Source organism: Channa argus, chromosome 8 (assembly GCF_033026475.1).
Source record: "Channa argus isolate prfri chromosome 8, Channa argus male v1.0, whole genome shotgun sequence".
NCBI classification, from domain to species: Eukaryota; Metazoa; Chordata; class Actinopteri; order Anabantiformes; family Channidae; genus Channa; species Channa argus.
Genome location: NC_090204.1, coordinates 22,581,943 through 22,601,920, shown reverse-complemented (window position 1 = coordinate 22,601,920; position 19,978 = coordinate 22,581,943). Strand labels below are relative to the sequence as shown.

Below are 19,978 nucleotides of genomic sequence, written 5' to 3'. Positions count from 1 at the left end.
CTGGGCCAGATAGTGTTGTGTTGCGTCTGCCAACCGATGTGCTGTCCCACATTCTTCGCGCTCTTCGCTCCCTGAGTGACTAACACATGGACAACAGCAGCAAAGTTAATGGATGTGTAACGCTGCGTCTGGCATCTTCATCCCCCCACTGCCCCAGATACTGGAAAAGAACAGAGCTTTTCTTGTACGCGGTGCTGCTGCTGAGTAGAAATAGCACCATAAATGTTTGATTACTGTTGCGCTTTTTCCCTTTTTTCATCGTTCTAAAAATGAGCCAAGACGTCCACTCTGCACGGCTGAAGCTGTAACTTAGCTGCGTGTGACTCATCGCTGTTGGAGTTAACTCGCAGCCTCTTTGCAAGTTATAGATCCTCAACAAAGTTTCCCGGCAGATGCCCAATTTAATAAAAACTGAAAAGTGTGGTAAATAGACAAAGGGCACTGGGTTTTCGTTTAACAGAGGTTTCCCTGCGCGGTTTCGTTGCCGTTCTGAAAGTGGCACTCGAATCAAGGTCAATCCCTCTGTCTGATTGCTGGATGACAGCATTTTTGAAGCCCTAATACCCTCGTGGTATTATGACAAAGTAAGTCAGTGCACAAAATATAGATGCATGTTCACTTTTAATCACAATTATAGCAGGGTAAGGGGACGTGGCGGAACACAGCAACACACCATATAGGGTTACATGTTCAGCCAGTTTGACCTTTACAGTACACATGCACTAAGGAAAATATTTGGCTACGTTCATGTTACAGCCTTTAATACTCATTTCTGAGGTTTTTTTTTTTTTTAAATCTGTTCAGGTCCTGAACATGCTCATCCTGGCAACAGGCCATATACACAGGGAAGTGAGACACGAATTCCCACAGCCACAGAGAACCAGGACCACATACAGCATCCAAGTGTCCTTGAATCCGATATTCAACAATGGCTTGTTCCAGTAATTTATTTATTTATTTATTTTACTGGATCATGGTGGAAAAAAAAAACAAAAAACACTTGCAGAACATTTTTCATGTCACAAAAGGAGTTTCTGTCACTTTCAATTCAACTAATTAAAAATACAAACGCAGTTACCTTTGTGCAAATAATTTGTCCGATGTTTTAAAGCTGATCAGCAGCTTGAAAGCTGATTCCATTTCATCACATAAACAAAAAAGGTGTAAAATTTAGCTTCCAGTGAATCGTAGACATGTTGGCCCAATAAGATGCACGATGTCTGCAGCATATTGAGCTAGTTGACTGACTTGAAATTAAAAATGAATCCAGCTCTGCCTATGTTCACGTCACACAAAATTCCCGCAACACACAGAATTGTGTGGCTCTCTCACTGTCCAAGTGCAATTCAGTTTGTCACAGTGTTTCCTCACTTTGTTGTAAACCACAAAACGTCACTTTCCTTTTGTTTCGCTGCCAACTGAAGGTAAGTGCTGGTTGGAAAAGCAACGACAATTAACGCAATTTATTCGTACGTCAATAAAGAAACATGTTTCAATTAATACTCCAACTGTTTTGGGTTAAGTAAATCCAGCAATTCGATCCGATCCGCTAATTCCCAATAAAAAAATATGCTACGGCTTTAGCTCAGTCGGTAAGGTAGTCGTCCATGGGCCACAGCGTCAGTGGTTCAATCCCCCGACGCCGGCTATATGTTAAAATGTCCCTGGGTAAGACACTGAACCCCCAACAGCCCACTCCCCAAATCAGCATGCGGACCATGATCCACCGTGCGACCCTGAACTCACGGGATAAACCGAAAAGGACAAAAAAAAAATACAAATAAAAACAGTTTTCAACATTGGAAATATACATCAGATGAATCTTGACATGATATGACTGATGAGAACAAAATCTAAATAAATAAATAAAAACAAAGGAAGCATGTATTGTGACAATTATCAGACTTTTTTTTGGGGGGGGGGATTCATTATTTAGAAATATGGCCCAGCACTAAATACAATTAGCTCATCGTCATATGATGTCCTCTGTACAGCCCAGTCCACTGAGACACATTTTATCTATAGGGGATTGCATGCAAGGAGCTGGTGTAGACAAAGGAAACAGTCAAGCATGTCACCCCATCCTTGTACATTCACAGTATTCAGAGATGACGTCAAAGGGTTAATGAATTATTCACAGCATAGGTCCAGTTTTTGGTCCACTGTACTGGTCAAACAGACCTCCGCTGGCCTTGGGCATGTGCCCTGTTCACTAAGTCCTGGTACATCTTGGACTTAAGGAATCGCGGGTAGGAGTCTTTCTCCATGAGGCTGTACACCATGGCTTGGACTTCATTGAGGCTGGTTGGGGACGGATCCTCCAGGCTCTGCTTGGTCTTTTCCCGGGTGCGGTAGTCAATGTTTACCTACCACCAGGATAAGGAGAGCAAATAACACGGATCATTTGCATTAATTCATATTATGATAGTCACACATAGCAACAGTGTGTGCGAGTGTAAATAACTTCTGTTTCTATTATTCATCAGCTAAATTATCAGGTCCGATAAGAACAACCCCCCCCCCCCCCCCCGGAAACACAAGAGTACGTCTTTCATGAAAGCTACAGTTTATACAGTAGCTATAGTCGATTCTTCAGATCGTACTCACACTAGTATGGATGCCTTGCACTGTGTCCTAGCACACCCTCCCCCCTTCTACATGCTGGACCTGGCATTATGTTCCACCTGTCAGGTGCCAGGCGTCGCTGAGCTTAGTGCGTATCACTCACACCTCCTGAAGGCCGTCTTTGACGAGTTTATGTAATCGGTAACCGGGATTTCGTAGAAAACTCGACCAAAGTGTTGCGATCCATGCTCAGGCACGAGTCCAGCTCCCCCCCCCCCCCCCCCATGCAGGCCAAGCACAGAATAAAGCGATCACACTGGTCAATACGGAAATGTTTTTGCAAGTGGACCATGCTGGGATACGGTAGCTTAAGCTTAAGTTCTCGGTCATTTTGACTATAAATACAGTTATTCCATAACCTTAACCAAGTGGTTTTGGCTCCTAAACCCAAGTTAAGTTTAGGCAGTGACACCTTATTCTGGGATTTAGTTTGGGAAGCAGGCAAACAAGCCGGGGGGGTTGAGTCAAGATGGGAAATCTAGTGGGTGTTCGCAATGTACACATTAAAACATTATTGTTTAAGTTAATAAAAGCATAATTAAATACAGCAACACACACACACACACACACACCTCTCTCGGTGCCTGAACATCAATGAACTCCTTAAAGATTTTATTTGCTGTCGACACGAGTTTGGTGGAGCTCTTCATCTTTTTGTACTCCTCACACACCATCCAAAACTCGATATTCTCATCGCTGAACTCAGACCGGAGAAACGTCCGGAAGGCAGTGAGGCCATCTGGAAAGAACCAACAATGAATCAGATAGTAAGGAAGGAGGATCGAAGAACAACAACAACACTTCCAACATGCATGATTGATAGCAGCAGCCTAGCAGCCATTTCTGGACGGCAGCTGAGATCTGCCTCTTGTATGTGTGTTTTCTCTTCATAATAGAGGAGCTCGATCATGTGATTAAACCCTTCATCCTGTGTTGATATTTTTCCAGTACGTACACACTCCTGTTCCCAGAAGCGGGAAACAGCTCTCATGATTAGAACACAAACAAATCGGAACAAAATCCTCCCACAAAGAGATCTTTTTTTTTTCTGTCTTCAGCCCAGATAAGTGATAAATTAAATTGACTCCCCATTCATGATTACGCGGAGGAAGGCCATGTTTTTTTAAGGGTCCATGTCACGTTGACATGTTATTTCCACACTTCTCATTTCTGCTGTTTACCTAATAAAGCTTGGACAGCGGCGAGGGGATGGTCCATCTGTGCATATTCAACAACATTACTCATACATAGAAACACACACACACACTTATGGGCACAGGGGCATTCACACATCCAACATTTAGGGTCCCTAAATAACACGAGTGGAACGCAGAAGTTACACACCGGGGAATCCAAAGCTTTTACCGTGTTCCCTTAATGTTTTTTTTAATTTTAGAGAAAGGATTTTCCCGTTCAGCGACTCACTTTGTGGAAAGCTTTCAGAAAGGACACAATCCCAGTTAGGGGACATATACTGTATTTCTACTTAAAATAAATATGTTGTAGTGTCTTTTGCAAACCACGCAGCTACTATATTCATTACACAGCACTGCAAATGGAGAAAACACATGCAAATGAAAATTTGAGACACAGACGCAGCATTAAAAACACGTCTCTGTGGGAGCAACTAAAAATACACCTACTAATCTAAATGTCCGTCGCTTTTTCGTGGCCCCTGGAGACATCGCTTTGACACTTGTCTACGACGGTTCTGGGGGGGGGGGGGGGATCCTAAAAAGTGACGGACACAAGTGCAACACACTTTGTGCCATAGTTTCTGCCACAAACTTACCGGAGCTGACTTTGTTAACTTAGTGTTAGCGTTTTGCTAATTATTATCCTGCTAAAATAATCCTGTTTCTTTCTATTTGCAGTACTGTGAGCTCTCAGGGCCGTCGTAGTATTTTAATCCAGTATATTTTAATCCACCTGATGATTACATTTTTGTAATAAATACCATAAATGTAGTATCTAGGAGAAACCATCCAACCAACCAACCAACCAACCAAACCAGTATTCGCCTAAATCGTGGCAGACACTGTATGAATTTGGCCAAATTTTAGCCCCGATTCTATGCAAAATTCCCTCCCATCAGTTGTCGTCTGACCTGCATGTATGAGGCTGTGCCTTTAAATAATATATCAAATAATATAACAATTTGTAAAAAATTAAAAAAAAAATAATTTGGCAATCATTTATATTTCAATATTATTAACAAGTGTACACTGCAGGACTTTATTCCCCAAATAAATAGGCCATTCTTAACTGGTGATCTGTGTCTCACAGACTAATACAAAATCTGTCCACACTATAATAAAAGCGAGAGCTTGTTCCATTTAGTGGAAGTGACAGCAAATTGTACAAAGATCTATTGAATCTATTGTACATTAATCTACTGAATCTTGCAAGTTGCTGTTCAGTGTATTTGGAATCAAAGTGTGTAATTAACTGGCCCGAAATTCCTACTAGGGCATACTGACGGAGTTAGTCATGTGACAGCCAGGGCTCTACGGGGATACTGGTCACACACTTCAGGGGTGTTTTCAAGTTGTTTGACATGATTTACCAGAGTTAACTGAAAAGCGAGACACGTGACAAAGACCAACATGGTTCATTTCAGTTCATCTAAGACAACACAAGAGGGCTGAACCAGTGCTGGCAGCCTAAAGGTGAAGTGAGTTGAGGGCAATTACACGGCAAGAATCCCCAACGCGTTACAAGCAGGTTAAGAAGAACTCATCAGGGACTTTAAGTGATAAATTCAAAGTCGGCACAGCAAGGGAACTTAAGAAAGTGACAGGGGACTGTCCAGAGTCTTGAGCTTTAATACAACCGAGCAATTAGGAGCAGGTGGGAGTAATAAGGACAAAGCTGAGACAATCAGAGTCAGCAGAGCCAAACAGGGTTTGAGTTTAAAATGCTGTTAAGCCTAAAACAAGGATGAATGTGCCGAGTTGATTTGTCTGCATCCTGCTCTGGATAACTAAAATACACGTTAGGCTTGAAAGACACGGTCGGCCTAACGTCTGTCCTCTCCAATCGAATTGAAGCTAATGTGAATTTTTATTTTTGCTTTTTTAAGGGAGCGAACATCTAGTGCCGTGCTTTAACCTTGCGCATGTATGTAACACGGGCTCTCTTCACCTGGGGAAAGGCTCTGTTCGTCCGCTCTATGTTTCCTGGGTGACAACACCAAGTCCTCACAACACAAAAATGACCCCCCTACATAAGATGAGGCTTAAAGTGAGAGACTGGGACTCTGCTTGTGCTGGTAGACACAAGAAAGAGCAAACCGCTACATTATTGTAGCTCTAATTTCCTCAACAAGCGGCTTGTTCAGCAGGGAAATTGTTAACTTACATTTGTGGGAAAGAAGGTGATCAAGTGATTCCGACCATCGGGCGACCTCGTCCGTCGATAGTCTGATGGAGAGAAAGATGGCACTGAGTGATTATTGAAAACCCAGTTTATCTTTATTTGCCATCATTTATTTATCTGCTCACAGTCCTTCCGTTGAGGGAATTGTAATATCAGGTTCCATTTGCATTTGAATCTGCTGCTTCCGTGGGGCCACAAATGTTGATCAAAGGGTTTTTTTTTTCTCTTTTTTTCTCTGGGCAGACTCACTTCAGACACCTGGCGGTGGTTTCGTGGGCGGGAGGAAGGAACTCGGAGAAGTCACTGTAGGAGTCAGATTTGTTGGACAGGCAGCCCAGTCTGGTTTTCATGATGCTGATCCTGTTAAAAAAAAAAGAAGAAGAGACAAACAGTACTTAGACTGTGCAATGCTTTGACTGTACTTATAACATCCTGTGACAAATAGCAGACATAATATATGCAGCGCATGCAGATGATGAATCATGTGTGGGTGCATGTATAGGTTCATCACTTTAAACTTAGAAACAAATTTGAAAAAAATCCCTTTTCTATTTTGCTGAGATAAAAGGTTGTGCTCCTCCGATTGTAGGCGTAAATGAGGAAACAGTTTTAAATGCAAAATCGCAGGCTAAACTTTTAGCACTGTTGAAATAATGAGTTGCTTCGTGTGAAGCTGGGGAAAAATGATAACGATGCCAAATGATACTACGGGAGCTGATATTCTCAGTGACTGCATTTATAGACACACCTGATGCCTAATAATAATCTCGGCAGAAACAAGAGCCCTGCGGCGAGAAATGGATTTTAGTGGTTGATAATTCTATGTTTTTGGCTTCAAATCATGGGAGAAAATTAGTTTAGCTGTTAAGAGACTTCCAAGCTGTTAACGTGAATGTATAGCATGATTTCTAGTATCCCACATTAATCTTGTTCATTACCTAACATAATGTGTAGTGTATTCTGAGTGAATCACACCTTCTGTCTCACTTTCCTCAGGAGGCAGCAGAACTGTAAACACTAGTCATTATGCCACCAAATGTCTGCTGGAGCTTTACCTAGTTTTGCGTGGAGAACCCGTAAAGTTGCATGAGAATATAACGCGAGTCCAGCGTGTAAAGCAGTGGGAATTTTGTTTTAATTTGTGGTTGTGTCCATGTCGGGTTTTCTTTACTTTTATTTTAAGCTACATTATGCAACGTAAAGCTATTGGTAGTGGGAGACCCGTCTGCTTCGCCCAGCCACGTTCTGTACAGCCCTCCAGGTAATACTTACTATGGAGTTACGTTAAACAAGCTCGGCCACAAGTTATTAACATTTTTGGACATTGTTAGAAGGTGAACGTCACTCAAAGACGTCTAAAAACCACAGGAGGGTATAAAAAAAGCAGCTCTCCTCAATAACGTATTTCGAGAGGGGAAAAAAAAAAGTTTGAAAAACGTTGCACGATTGTAACAGAGCCCTAAATTCTTGACGATCCAAAAACATTTCCTCCTGTAGATGTAACGCTTACTCCGCTCATTAGCCAATTTATTTTTCACTAACAGAACTCTGTATAGAATAATTAAGCACAGTGAGCACTAGAAACAAAGAGAAATAACAATTGTATTACTCCAACAGTTAGAAGGAAATAGTAGCGTTTGTGACATCGTAAAATAAATAGCTGCTGGATGTAGCTTCATATTTACCATCCAGATGTTAAAGTAGTATTAATGTTGTCATCCAGCCATCTGCCAGCAGGTGAATAAATGAATTTCCCTGAAAGTCCAACAGTTCCTATCAGAGTTAGTTTATTCATTAAGGTGCTTTTAATAGGAACCTTTCTGTGTTTTTCTGAATACTGGACTACGTTTTGTTTTCTTGGATGTTATCAGTGCAGTAGTTGAGCTGGAGGAATGGATTGTTTTGAGGCTTGGACCTTGAATTGGAAACATTGCAAGAAATTTACTGTTCATTATCCGGCTGCAGCCCATTTGCTGGATTTAATGGCCTTCAGCCTCCACGTGAATGCTGAGGCTTTTTAAAATTTCACTCCGTTGCCTCCATCTGCTGCTGATTGAGGTATTATAGTAGATGCACGTGTGTGAGAAAAAGAGAACCCGTGCATTTGTGCATTCGATCAATCAGGTTCCTGCATTTCAATCCAAAATTGGCCGGCAGGCTGCCACAGCATCATGTGTGTGCATCCGAGAGGTAAATATTGTTTTTGTACACGAGAACATTAGTTTAAAGAAGTAACAAAGCTTTGTCTGGGTTTGAGCGGCTCTGTCAGAACTGATGGAGGATAAAAGTGAGGGAGGAAACACCGTCGTTAGGTAGGATGCAGTCTGCACCGGAGGCTCACACACAGTGAACTGGAAGGGCAGCGTGGTTGTGATTCCTGTGAGTCATAACTTCAAGGTGCACTTTATTTGTTAATGAGCGGAGGACTGTAAAAATAATCGGCTGAGACATTTGAAGTACGGCATTCTATGTATAGACTGCTGAGGGTCAGGCTTTACGTCAGATTTTTCCATAAACATGTGGTGCTGTGACAGCTGGATGACTTCCTCACACAGTAACACCAGCAGCACTTTTACTCATTTGAGGCTCGTCGGTATGTTTAAAGCCAAGATGCCAAGATACCTAGTTTAGGATGACGTGCACACAGTAGGTCATAGAATTATAGTGCTGATGGGAAATGTCCAGAAGACCACATTTCAGGTAATTCTGCCCTTTAGTCAGCTTATGTACACAGATATAAGAGAAAACAGCCAAAACGGGCAGTGATTTCCCTTTGGTGGCTTTTTCAGAGCCTCTGCTAAAGAGAGACAAGAAATTAATCTGGGCCTAAGAAAACAACAACAACAACAACAACAACAACAACAACAACAACAAAAAGCTATTGCAAATACAGCCGCCAGCCACCAAACACACATGTAAGCTCTGTGCTTGCACAAGAAGAAGGGAAAGCTCAAGATTCAGGGTTGCAAATACACAAGCAGTAGTTTTTTCACACCTCTCTCGTTCGCCGCACACACAGGTCAAAGGTGCTTCTGATCAAGAATAACTGTAATAGGAAGATGTCATTGGCACATTATCATTTCTCCTCTCATACGTTGGCTGTTCGGGTGAACAAGAACAATCAGAGTGGCCTCAACGGGTCTGAGTTACAGATAACATTGCCTAAAAAAAAAAGCACTGCAAACTGAGAAAACACATGCAACTGATTTTGTTCTTCTATTTAATCATCTGTGTTGTGTTTTATTTGCAATTGTGTCGCTGTCTTTTATATATAACATCTTAATACTTTTCAGCGTCTTGTGTCTCAAAGCACTTTAAAGATTCTCGGTGTTGAAAAGTACTACAGTACAAAGAAACTAATCTTATCTTGCCTCTGATTTCTACACCTTTGCCACGTTCCACCACAGGTTTAAGCTACTCTTCCTTTATTCAGTGCCACTGTGCAGGCACCTCAACTCAGAAATGCATAATTAGTGATTGCCAAGTAAAAATTAGGGGTTACTTTTTGCAGATTTGCTATCAGACTTCAATTTGTGGCCTGAACCTAATGTAAGCACATCTGGTCTTGTTATTTCTTAGCTTCAATACACTGATATTTAAATAAAGCCGCTGCATCTTGTTTCCAGTGCTACTGCTCATATTTGTGCTGTACATGTATCAGCACGTACCCTTTTACTGTCTTGACGAATCTGTACCTCCAAGGCTGCTGTGAGCTGCGTTCTTCATCTGCAGTATGATGCAGACACGTGCTGCCGCTGAGCTATTTATAAAAAGCCTCTGACAAATCCATGTAGTCAGGAGGAAGCAGTGCATGTTCTATTCAGCCATGCAGCAAAACTGGCTCCTGGAGGACAGAGGCTAAAAACAGCAACAGCCCTTTCGATGTCTCACATACATACAAATGGGTCTGGTGAATCTGAAGAGGGGTCGGGGTTGGTGGGTTAAGAAGTGAAAATCTAGATTGTAGGTATGAACAGCACTTTTGACGTTACCTAACTTGGCGCAGTGCAGGTTTACAGATTTGCCTCTGTGTCCTAATTTCTGGCTGCTGACAGACACCCCGCAGGCCCGCATGTCGAAAGAGCTGACATGAGTAATTAATGAAGAGAATAGAGTCGTGCACACAGCCAAAGTTCAAACGAATGTGCAAAAGTGGGAAATAGTTCCATTTAGCGATTTCGTTCTCTCCCTACAGTCAGTAATGCAGCTCATGGGGAAATCAGATTCCTCTGTGGTGAACTGTTTTGGTGCCCTCAACCCCTATTCTGCAGAGGCAATGATCACGTATGCATGACTGCACATCTGCAATGACGCTGGCGTTGACGTCCCTCAAGTTATAGGACGAACGTCTTCAAAACAGGTGACAGCGATGCTGTCGTCCTGCTGGGTACAAGTAAAAATAGCAGCTTGTCAAATCTGTTTGGACTTTTCGGGTTTTGCCCAAGTATAGCAGATCCCATTCGGTGCCTCTATTTGGGAAGTTTCCCACTTCTTTTTTATAGATTACTAACAGCCTGCACAGAATGTAAAGCTTACAAAGCAAACACAATCATCTGAATTTAATATTTTTAGGAAAATACACAGAACGGCGGTTCTGTTGAGTCGTTTGTTTTTATTTCCCACTAAAATACCAACATTAATAAAATATGTAAAAAAGCTAAGAAGAAACAAACTAGTACATTTAATCACAGTAAAACATAATATACACAATTTGGGACAATTTGCCAAAAAACTGACTTTCTAGCAATAGTGATTTTGTTCTGGTCATGAAAAATTACTCAACAATGAAGATCAATGCATTGTTTCTGTCCAAAGATAAAACACACACAAAGATACACAGTATTGCTAAATCTCACTAATCAGCACAATATGTTGCTCAAGCAGCGTTTATATCTGTTTCCAGTCTTTGTGGTGGGCAAACTAATGTACCACACTAATGTCTCCAGATCAGTGTTGCCACTTTGTGACGACATTTGGAAATGTTCCAGACCCTTTGTTTGTTAAAATGCAGTTAGTGACAAATCTGGCTTTTTTGGGCCAGTGCATGTTCTCTTACTGCAATACATGCTGTCGGTCTCTAGCCGTAGGACGGTTTGTTGAAATCGCACCACCGTGAAGGCCGGTAGGTGCCTGCTGGTGCCAGGCACCAGAGCGGGGGCTGCAGCGTGGGACAATCGTGGACAAATGGTGGCTACTTTTACAGTATGTTTCTGTCCCACAGCTCAAAACTGCTGGATTACGAATAAAGAGAGTTATTGAAGGGGGCTTTAAAAATCACATGCAGTCACACATCACGCATGACGCGGCTGGTTTTTAGGGCACCACAGCATCATCCTGGTGACCTCAACAGTAAGCTGATACGATTTTTCCATTTGCATTTGGATGATTGTGAAAACGATGCTCTTTTACGACCAAGTTTGTGGCCCTTACTCATTTTTGTTCACAGATGAATAGTAGTGTTATGATTTTTGAAGCTTAAATATATTCATACAAATTCCTACAAACAAAGCTATTGTTGGGCTACAAACAAACTACATCAAGGTCGCGAACGACTTCATTGTCACCGCTACTGTAGAGGCGAGCTCACTCGTATCGGATGGTCCAACAAGTACTTCACTCCGGACATCGTTGTATGAAGAACATTGAACATTTATTGTATTTGTTTCTCAACTTAGCCAGTGACGGACTCATTGTACATGTATAACGTTTACGAACAGTAATCTCACAAACACGTTTCATCAAACAAGTTTCGCTGAGAGCCCCTGTGCCTCCACAGCTACACAGTGAACCCTTCACGTCTACCTTGTTGCGGTGCCCACTTCCTTGTGGTCAGTTCCTTTGCTCCAGTTACCGGGTCTCCTGCAGGCCACGTCCGTTCCCTTTCAATAGCTGAGCTGAACTGAAGTCTCTTGTAACCAAACCATTGCTCTGCGTTGTTTCCTTGACAACTGGACAACCGACTTAAAGGTTAAACTACAAAGGGCTATTAAGGCAACCATCAAAGCCGTGTGATGTCACTAATGATACCATCAGTGGAAACCCAGGTTGACCGCCCTTTTTTTTGAGACAGCTAAAAGCTCTAAAAGAGCACAAGCAGGGAATTTACTGATTTTATGTCGTCGAATAAAACGTGAAAATCTCTTGACCCATAACTTTATTTCAGGCCTGCAACCAAAAACCCTAGAAAAAAAAAAAATCAAACTTACTTTTGCACTTCCTCATCATAAAGTCTAACTGATTGCTGAACTCAAACGGGAAAAGCCCTGTTTTCTGTCAGTCTGCCAATCGCCCCTGACAAACCTTCGAGGCTCTAAATACAACGTGACAGTGCAGACTGCCCACCTATTAAATTAAAGGGGAAATAAAAACCAACCAGTATAAAAAATAGCAGCAGTAGCAAAACCTAAACCTGGTATTTAGAGTACAGCAAGCTGCTTCATCATTCAGATAGTAGCTGAGCCAACAGTGTGTGTTTTCTGTGTGTCAGTGTGTGTTTGACTGGTCCCCGTCTACTCCCACTCTGCCCAGTTTCTCACCGTGTCCATTTCCCAGTAAAAAATATTTCATTTATTTTCTAATGTCCCAGAAGAAAAAGGAGCGTCTGTCCCTCTCCTGCACGCCGTGTTCACAGGCAGGAGGAAGGCTGGGTTGCTATGGTTACAGGCTCGCTCTGTGTGTCTGTCGCTCTGCAACCTTATCATGATTCTCAACAAACAGTTCAGTCAAAATTATCAATGCAATGTCAGGTTGACTCCTTCTGCATCAATTAGAATGACATTATTGGCTTTTGATTGCTCAACGGTGTTAAGTTAAAAACCTCAACGATCTACTGCAAGACTGGATATTTTAGTGGGGAAATGGTAACAACATTTGCAACTTAACATTTACCTTTTATTTGACATTTACAATTAGCAACATGTTCCTATTGTGTGAATAGAAAATGTCAAGAGGTTGCATCTAGGTTCATTACGAAAATGTATTTCCAACTGCAAATTAGCTCCACTGTGTGTAAGCGTAACATCAAGGAGACAGGGTGGAGCTTCCCAAAAATTCACTGGGCTGACCTGTGCCTACATTCCTGAGGTTATGACGGGGATGTTTCAATCCAGAAAGTTGGTGAAACCAAGGATGCACTGGGACGGACTGACAGCAATTCATCTAAGCTTGTTCCCTCCCTCTCTTTAAAGCCAAGTTGTGAGATGGGTCCTCACAAGTGCACAACCGTGAACTTACACTTGTGTGTTTGCGTGTGCGCGTTTGTGTCCACAGTGCATCTAAGAAGCGGAAGTCTGACAGCCCACAGAGGAATGTGTCAGACCATCTGACGTGTTGCCATCACGAGCGGCCTCAGAAGAGCAGGACTAACGGCTGATTTTTCGAGATTATTTCTCTCCTCGCTGCAGACTCGGGTTCTACTGGCTCAGGTGAGTCTCAGAACCAGATGTTCCACGACACGCGGGGCCCCCCCGGGAGCTGCTTACTGCCGCTGTGTTCCAGAAACACCCGCAGGCGCAAACGCTGCTGAATTTACTGTCCACAACAAGAGCTTTTTCACATGTCAACAGAAGAGAGTAGATCAGTGTAAAGTGTTTTCATCTTCCTTGCGTACTTTCCCAATGCCGAAGGACACCGGTTACTGCTGCTTACAGTAAATAGAGGCGTGTTTTGTCAAGGCCAGCTCAGAAAATGCTTCCGGCAAAACACAGGGTAGAGAAGGATGAGCGCAGGAGAGCTTGTACCAAATGTCTATGTCCATTAGGCCTGTGCACAAGCTGTTTTCCTACTGCAAATAGATATTTTTAAAGTGAAATGTTTGTCTCCTTTTGACAAACAGTCGTACAGGAACAGATGGAGGAGCACCAAAGAGGAGGAAGTCATCTTTGGAAACTAAATGCATCGACGTGTACGATTTGTTTAAAAGGACAAAAGCTCACTGCTTTGAACACACAGACTGCAGAAGGACCCCAATGGGGGTTTCCACTCGCCCGTTGACCCTGCGCATCATTTGCTCGCGTCGCTGTCACCTCACCGGTTCACGTAGGATTCAACCGGACATCAAAATATGATCCGTGATGTCACAGTGTGGTTATCGCTGTATGTTAAAGCTGCAACGTGCAACATACCGTCAGCTTGCACTGAGCATAAAACTGAACAACAATCCACTCTGCTCCACCCCGACCTCTTCACGCTCTGCTGCGCTCTTCTGCTACAACAACCGAACAGCAACAACCTGTTCTACACTGGACGTGAACTTTTCTAAAAAAAAAAAAAAAATGGAGACATAGAAAACAAGTGCAGGATGTTCTTTTAATGCAAAGCTCCACTCTTGTGTAAATCACCAACATATACATTGTTTTTAAAATCCCATAATATCACCTGTCACAAAATCTTCTCATAAATACCACCTTAAGGGTGTCTGCGTGCATTTCATCCAAAACGTCCAGAGACGTTCCTGACCGAAGCCACAGACGATTAATCCCACCTACGAACATGGAAAGAAGTCATTCAACCCTAACAACAACAAAACATTTGTTTGTCCCAACAGTTTCCAGAATCCCCCCCGCACACTACTGGAGGGAGGAAAGGACCTGTTAAACATTACAACACATCTCTAAACCCAAGTTGATTTCTTACTTACTGTACATATCTGATTTATGTGACAATGCTTCGGTAAACTTTTGATTGGGTTTAAGCACAAAACAAGTAAATGTAACGGTTAATATAAGTTCCGAGACCCTCACCACTGTTGTTGTAATAACAAACAAACAGTTGAGATAATGGAACGATGTGGTCATGATTTAATAGAAACTACACTGACTGGTGGCTGGAAACAGGAAACTATGTCCTTAGAATTGACGGTTGTTTTCGCTCGTATTTACTGAAAAACAGTGACATCATCTCGGCCGATAGCTAGTTGTTATTTAAAAATGAAACCGTAACTTATGGGAATACAGAGTTGCTCATGCACATATACATAATTCTAGGATGATTAAAACTTAAAAACAATGACATAGTATCGATGAAAATACCACAAATGCTTATTGTATTTCTGTCTTGTGCATTTGTCCATTTACTCATCAATAGACAGTTTCTAGCTACTTTGAAACTATTATCAAATCCAATAATAAGCTCTTGTTATAAATAGGTCGTGGATACTGGTTTTAACATTATGTCCACCTCTAAGTAATGTCTATAATAGGTACACTGTCCTGAAAGACGGTTGAGTCTTCTGATTAAACGTAGTGAATCATGTTCCATACAGCACCTCTGCAGACCCTCCGGGGACTGTGACAACACGTGAGCTCACGGATCAGCTGGTCAGACGGGTTCAACGTGGGATAAAGCTGCCCAGGGGCTATTCGGCACATAACACCCTGATGTACAGTAACAATAATGTCACCCCTCGTCACACACACTCTCTGTTTGGTATCAACTTAATCCAGTGTGCGGGTCACAAGCCCCAGCAGCTTATAATTTAATCTCTGAAAGAGAGGCGTGCACTGTGCCGGCCTTTCAGGGACATGATACATTATCTGTTGGTGCACTTTGTTTGGTAACCTGAAAAAAAAAAATTAAATCCCATCTGCTCTATAGGTTCTTACAGAGTTTATAACTTCTTCTCTTTCCTTCCCGCCCAGATGCACATTGTTCATTGGGATTAATCTAAATTCACTGCCTGCAGACTTGCAGTGAGAAGTCAGTTTGACAAATTGACATGGTAACTTTGGCATAAAAACACAGGACATTCACACTCAGCTTTCTGATATCCACCCACCTATTGGATAGTTTTCTTTTTTTAGCTATGGGAGTTTTGTTTTTTGCAAATGTAAAATTCAAACTATAGCTTAAAACGTTAATATATAAATAGAATTATAAATACTGGAAAAATGGAACTAGTGCAATATCTGAAATTACAAAATGACAGTAGGCTTCCATTACTGCACTGGATATATTATTAAAATGCAGCTCTTCATGGGTTGACACAGCAAAAAAAAAAAAAAAAAGTCTTGTTACTATTTACAGAAAGAAAAGTGAATAATGCTTCGTTCTCACAGACCGATATGGTAGAGAAAATGGTTTTGCTACAAGTTGGGATATTATAATTATAAGAATCACATTTTATACCCAAACTTAAAAAAAAATGTCTTAGTATAAATAAAATGGGAAAGAAACATGGTACTAAATAGATAGTTTTGCAACATTGTTGGCCAGAGCCTGATGCTTCTGCAATGTACTGCCAACTCCTGATGAGCACATTATCAGATGATACATCATGAACATCCTCCTTGTAGGAAATTGCAGACCGATTTGTGTTCTAATGGGACATGGGCCACCAGGTTTTATTAATGAAGAGGGTTGGTTAGGTTTAGGCAAGAGAAGCGCTCTTTGGTTGAGGTCAGGAAGAGATCCTGGTTTACATGTGGTTATGTATCTCTATCTTTAACTCGGACTAAACTCAAAACTGACTCACTATGGGCAAAAAGTGCTTGCAAAACAAGTAGGTCTCCCAGTCTTTGGCCAAGTATTTACTTCACGGCTATGTCCGGTTGAGCTGAAGATAATCTGCCTGTAAGATACAGCAGGACTGGACTATTAAAAGCACATATGTGCCGGAGGTGCTCAGGATGATAAGGACACACCACTGACTTGCATTAGCTCCTAGAGAACATTGTGCATGGTGATAGAATTAGGCACATTGTATCCAGACCTAGTGAGATGTGACCGGACTGAATGAGCTTGTTTCAGCTCTGCACAATTTCTACTTTAAGAGAGTGTCAGGCTCTCATTAATCCATTCCTGATCAATTATTTATGATTATGGAATTGAGTTGGGTTACAGACAAAGTTCCCAAGACACTTTCAGCCATAAATCAAGAGCGAAAACAATATGCCACAGAAGAATAGTTGTGGGTATTTGCAGCGGATTAGCACATCTAAGCAGTAACCCTCAGCACCTGGATAACAAACCCTGTGATGCAGGTGTACTGTAGTGGTTTTTTCATAATCTAGGCCTGTTGCCGAGGATGCCAAGCGCTTTGGTCTTTTCAGCTTAACTGCTCAGTGCCACCGACTGAGCGAATGTCCCTTATCGCTCCTCCAGCCTTTAGCCATTTATGTAATCAGTCTGTTCAGGGGATTTATTTTGCATTGCAGCAAGCAGCTACTCTCTTAGGCCTGCAGCATTTCTCTCGTGTTTGATTTGTGAAGTGTGTTGTCATACGCTTGTAGCAAGGACTCATCCCGTTGACTTGCAGTCGTCACTAGCACACTTTCTTGACCGATGTGGTGACAATACCGCTGCACATCATGACAGTAGCAGCAGTTTTTTTTAATGCTCCTGTATTATGGCATTTTTATTAAGGATGATACCAGATTTTATCACATACAGGTGTCAGGAGTGTGATGGGAATATGGAAGGAGAACTTTGAAGAGTTGATGAATGAGGAAAATGAAAGGGAACGAAGAGTAGAAGAGGTGACTGGTGTAAAGCAGGAAGTAGCAAAGATTAGTAAGAGTGAAGTGAGGAGGACATTGAAGAGGATGAAGAGTGGAAAGGCAGTTGATGACATACCTGTGGAGGTATGGAAGTGTCTAGGAGAGGTGGCAGTAGAGTTTCTGACTAGTTTGTTTAACAAGATCTTGGAGAGTTTAGATTGAACAAAAGTCAACAGTAGCTTGTCGTCTTGCCCGGATCCCAATCCCATTTAAATCCCAATTAAAACATAATGTGATTAATAACAAATTGTATTAATTGTATCTGAGTTTATTTCGACCTATATTTTAGAACTTGAGCCAACCTGGAATCGTTGGCTCAGGTTAAATTCTGTTAGGATGTGATATGATAAAACCTTTGTCAGTTCTCACTGAAATTTTGCATCCCAGGGCTGCTCCATCAAAAATGATATACAACAACTCTTAACAACCATAGACGACCACATTAAGCCCCCCCACACAGAACATATATTGGAAAACATTCCCTGGATTAAAATCTCATATGCTGCTTTAGGAATAAAACCCATGTGCAATCATTAGGCATTGGGAATTTTAATCCTGCCAGAAATCCTTGTTTTTGAAATACTGTTCACTGAGGCTTAACAGGATTTATAGACATGGTTCACTTGAATATGACAAATGATGATTTGCATGTTTATGTGTCTGCGAACACATCGTTACCAGTGCAAAGTGTTCACATTGAAAGTTCAATGTAATATTACTTATTAATTTAGTTTAGAATATCTGCTGCTACAGGACGCGCCTCATTCAAACGTTTTAGCCAAGATGTGGTGAGCTGGTGGTATCGTGTCTGTACAACACGTCGTAAATGAGGGGAAAAAAAAAAAAAGCGCTGGGTGAACTGACCCTTTAAATTTGATGTTTAATGACAGACAAGAGAGGGAAACGTAGGAGTAGAAGAGGGGTCACAACTGAAACACACGAGGGTCTGGCTACTTTCTAGTGGCACTTCAAAGCCCTTCTCTGCCTTTGATACGTCTGATGAGTCGCATTTACTCAACTGAAAGCCCTCAGAGCTCTCAGCACCAAGGGAGGCAAGGTGGGAGGGTGTGAATTTATTTTCAGTAGTGTTCACAGGAAATGGTACTGACGGCATGTGTGAAAAAGTAAACACATGGCTCGGAATGTGGACAGGCAGGATACAAACACGCAGAATAAGAGCTCCGGCACTCATGTAGTTTCATTACTGACATCAAATCAACAGAATGCCCAAATTCAAAGCTGCACACCTCAAAGACCCCAAAGACCCAAAGACAAAGTAGCCTGAGCAACACTCATCCAATAAATAAATGTCAATCTTTTACCTTGAGTCTGGTGTGTGCGAGAGCTGCTCGACCCTTTCTTCCCTTCTTTTCTATCACTGCCTATCCCCACTGTGCGTTTGGCAGACGCAGCCTCCGTCTAGCTAACGCTGTTGTGTATATGTATGAATCTGTACAGGGCTGACGATATCTAATGTATCTGATGCCAGCGAGTGGGTGCTACACACAGCATGCTCATTGGTGTGAAATTGTGGGGAGAGAGAGCAGCCGAGATGGATGGAGGGAGAGGCAGAGAGGGGGGTGGAATCCGAGCGACACAGAGGAAAATCTCCAAGGACAACCCGAGCACATCTGCGAGGAGCTGTTCAATCATGTCGCGGTTGAAGAGACAAAGAAGATACGTACAGTAAACGTGCGGAGCAAAGAGGGGGTCTGGGGATGGAGGCGGAGGGCTGGGATAAAGTTGCGGAAAGTGGAGGGCAGAGAAATTCTGTCTCAAACCATCAACACAAAAGTGATTTCCTGCCAAATTGACCTTAATAGATGGATCATCCGGTGACAAATGGGAAAATCTGCAGAATGTTAACATTTTTATAAGAACACAGATTATCTGATGTTTTAGAAGCTAAACTATTCGCTTGCTAAGCTGATTGACAGGTTCTTTTCCGATGTTCCTGCCATTGATTGTTACAATGGGACAGTAAAATGAGGCCGAGGTGTTCAAAAGATTGCAGCTCAGTGCATTCACACTGCAGACGTTGCTCCACGCTTCGATATAATCACCCGCTGCAGCAGGTATCTAGCATCAGCGGCGAGCTGTGCAGAAAAATGCAAATGGAAACAACATTTTTGTTGTCTAGCACACAATTCATTCACGGTAAAGAATAATGTCAAATGAAAGACTTTTCCCTTTAAGTATCCTCTGGGTCATCTGCGAACGGAAACAGGTTACGTAACAGCGGCCACAATGTGCACATGTTAACTGACACACAAGGTAACACGTGAACAAAACACACAGCAAGCAAATAGATCCCAGTGTCTCTTGTATTAAATGTTAATTTTGCAAATGCTCAAAGGCAGAGGATGCACAAACTGCGATTGCACCTTTATACTGTAGGACCTTATGTGTTTTGCGTTCGAAGGCATATGCAAGTTGGCACACGATATGATATTAGAGCATATAGCAAAAGGAGAAGTGGG

The 19,978-nt window shown here is 42.1% G+C and overlaps 1 protein-coding gene across 4 annotated transcripts; it reads right to left on the bottom strand.

The window, feature by feature from the left end:
* Window positions 1-573: 573 nt before the first annotated feature.
* On the bottom strand, window positions 574-19,019 carry LOC137132184 (regulator of G-protein signaling 8-like). 4 transcript variants are annotated; one of them, XM_067514400.1, is made up of 6 exons: window positions 18,821-19,019; window positions 8,999-9,049; window positions 6,253-6,363; window positions 5,986-6,047; window positions 3,198-3,364; window positions 590-2,366 (listed from the first exon to the last, which is right to left on the bottom strand). In XM_067514400.1, the coding sequence occupies exons 3-6, from the start codon at window positions 6,351-6,353 to the stop codon at window positions 2,172-2,174; spliced, it is 525 nt and encodes a 174-aa protein (XP_067370501.1). In that variant the 5' UTR covers window positions 6,354-6,363; window positions 8,999-9,049; window positions 18,821-19,019; the 3' UTR covers window positions 590-2,171. The 4 variants fall into 4 exon arrangements, with proteins under 4 accessions (XP_067370504.1, XP_067370501.1, XP_067370502.1 ...); XM_067514401.1 differs by lacking the exons at window positions 8,999-9,049; window positions 18,821-19,019 and adding an exon at window positions 9,672-9,696; XM_067514399.1 differs by lacking the exon at window positions 8,999-9,049 and having other exon boundaries at window positions 591-2,366; window positions 18,821-19,015.
* Between the last annotated feature and the right edge of the window lie 959 nt (window positions 19,020-19,978).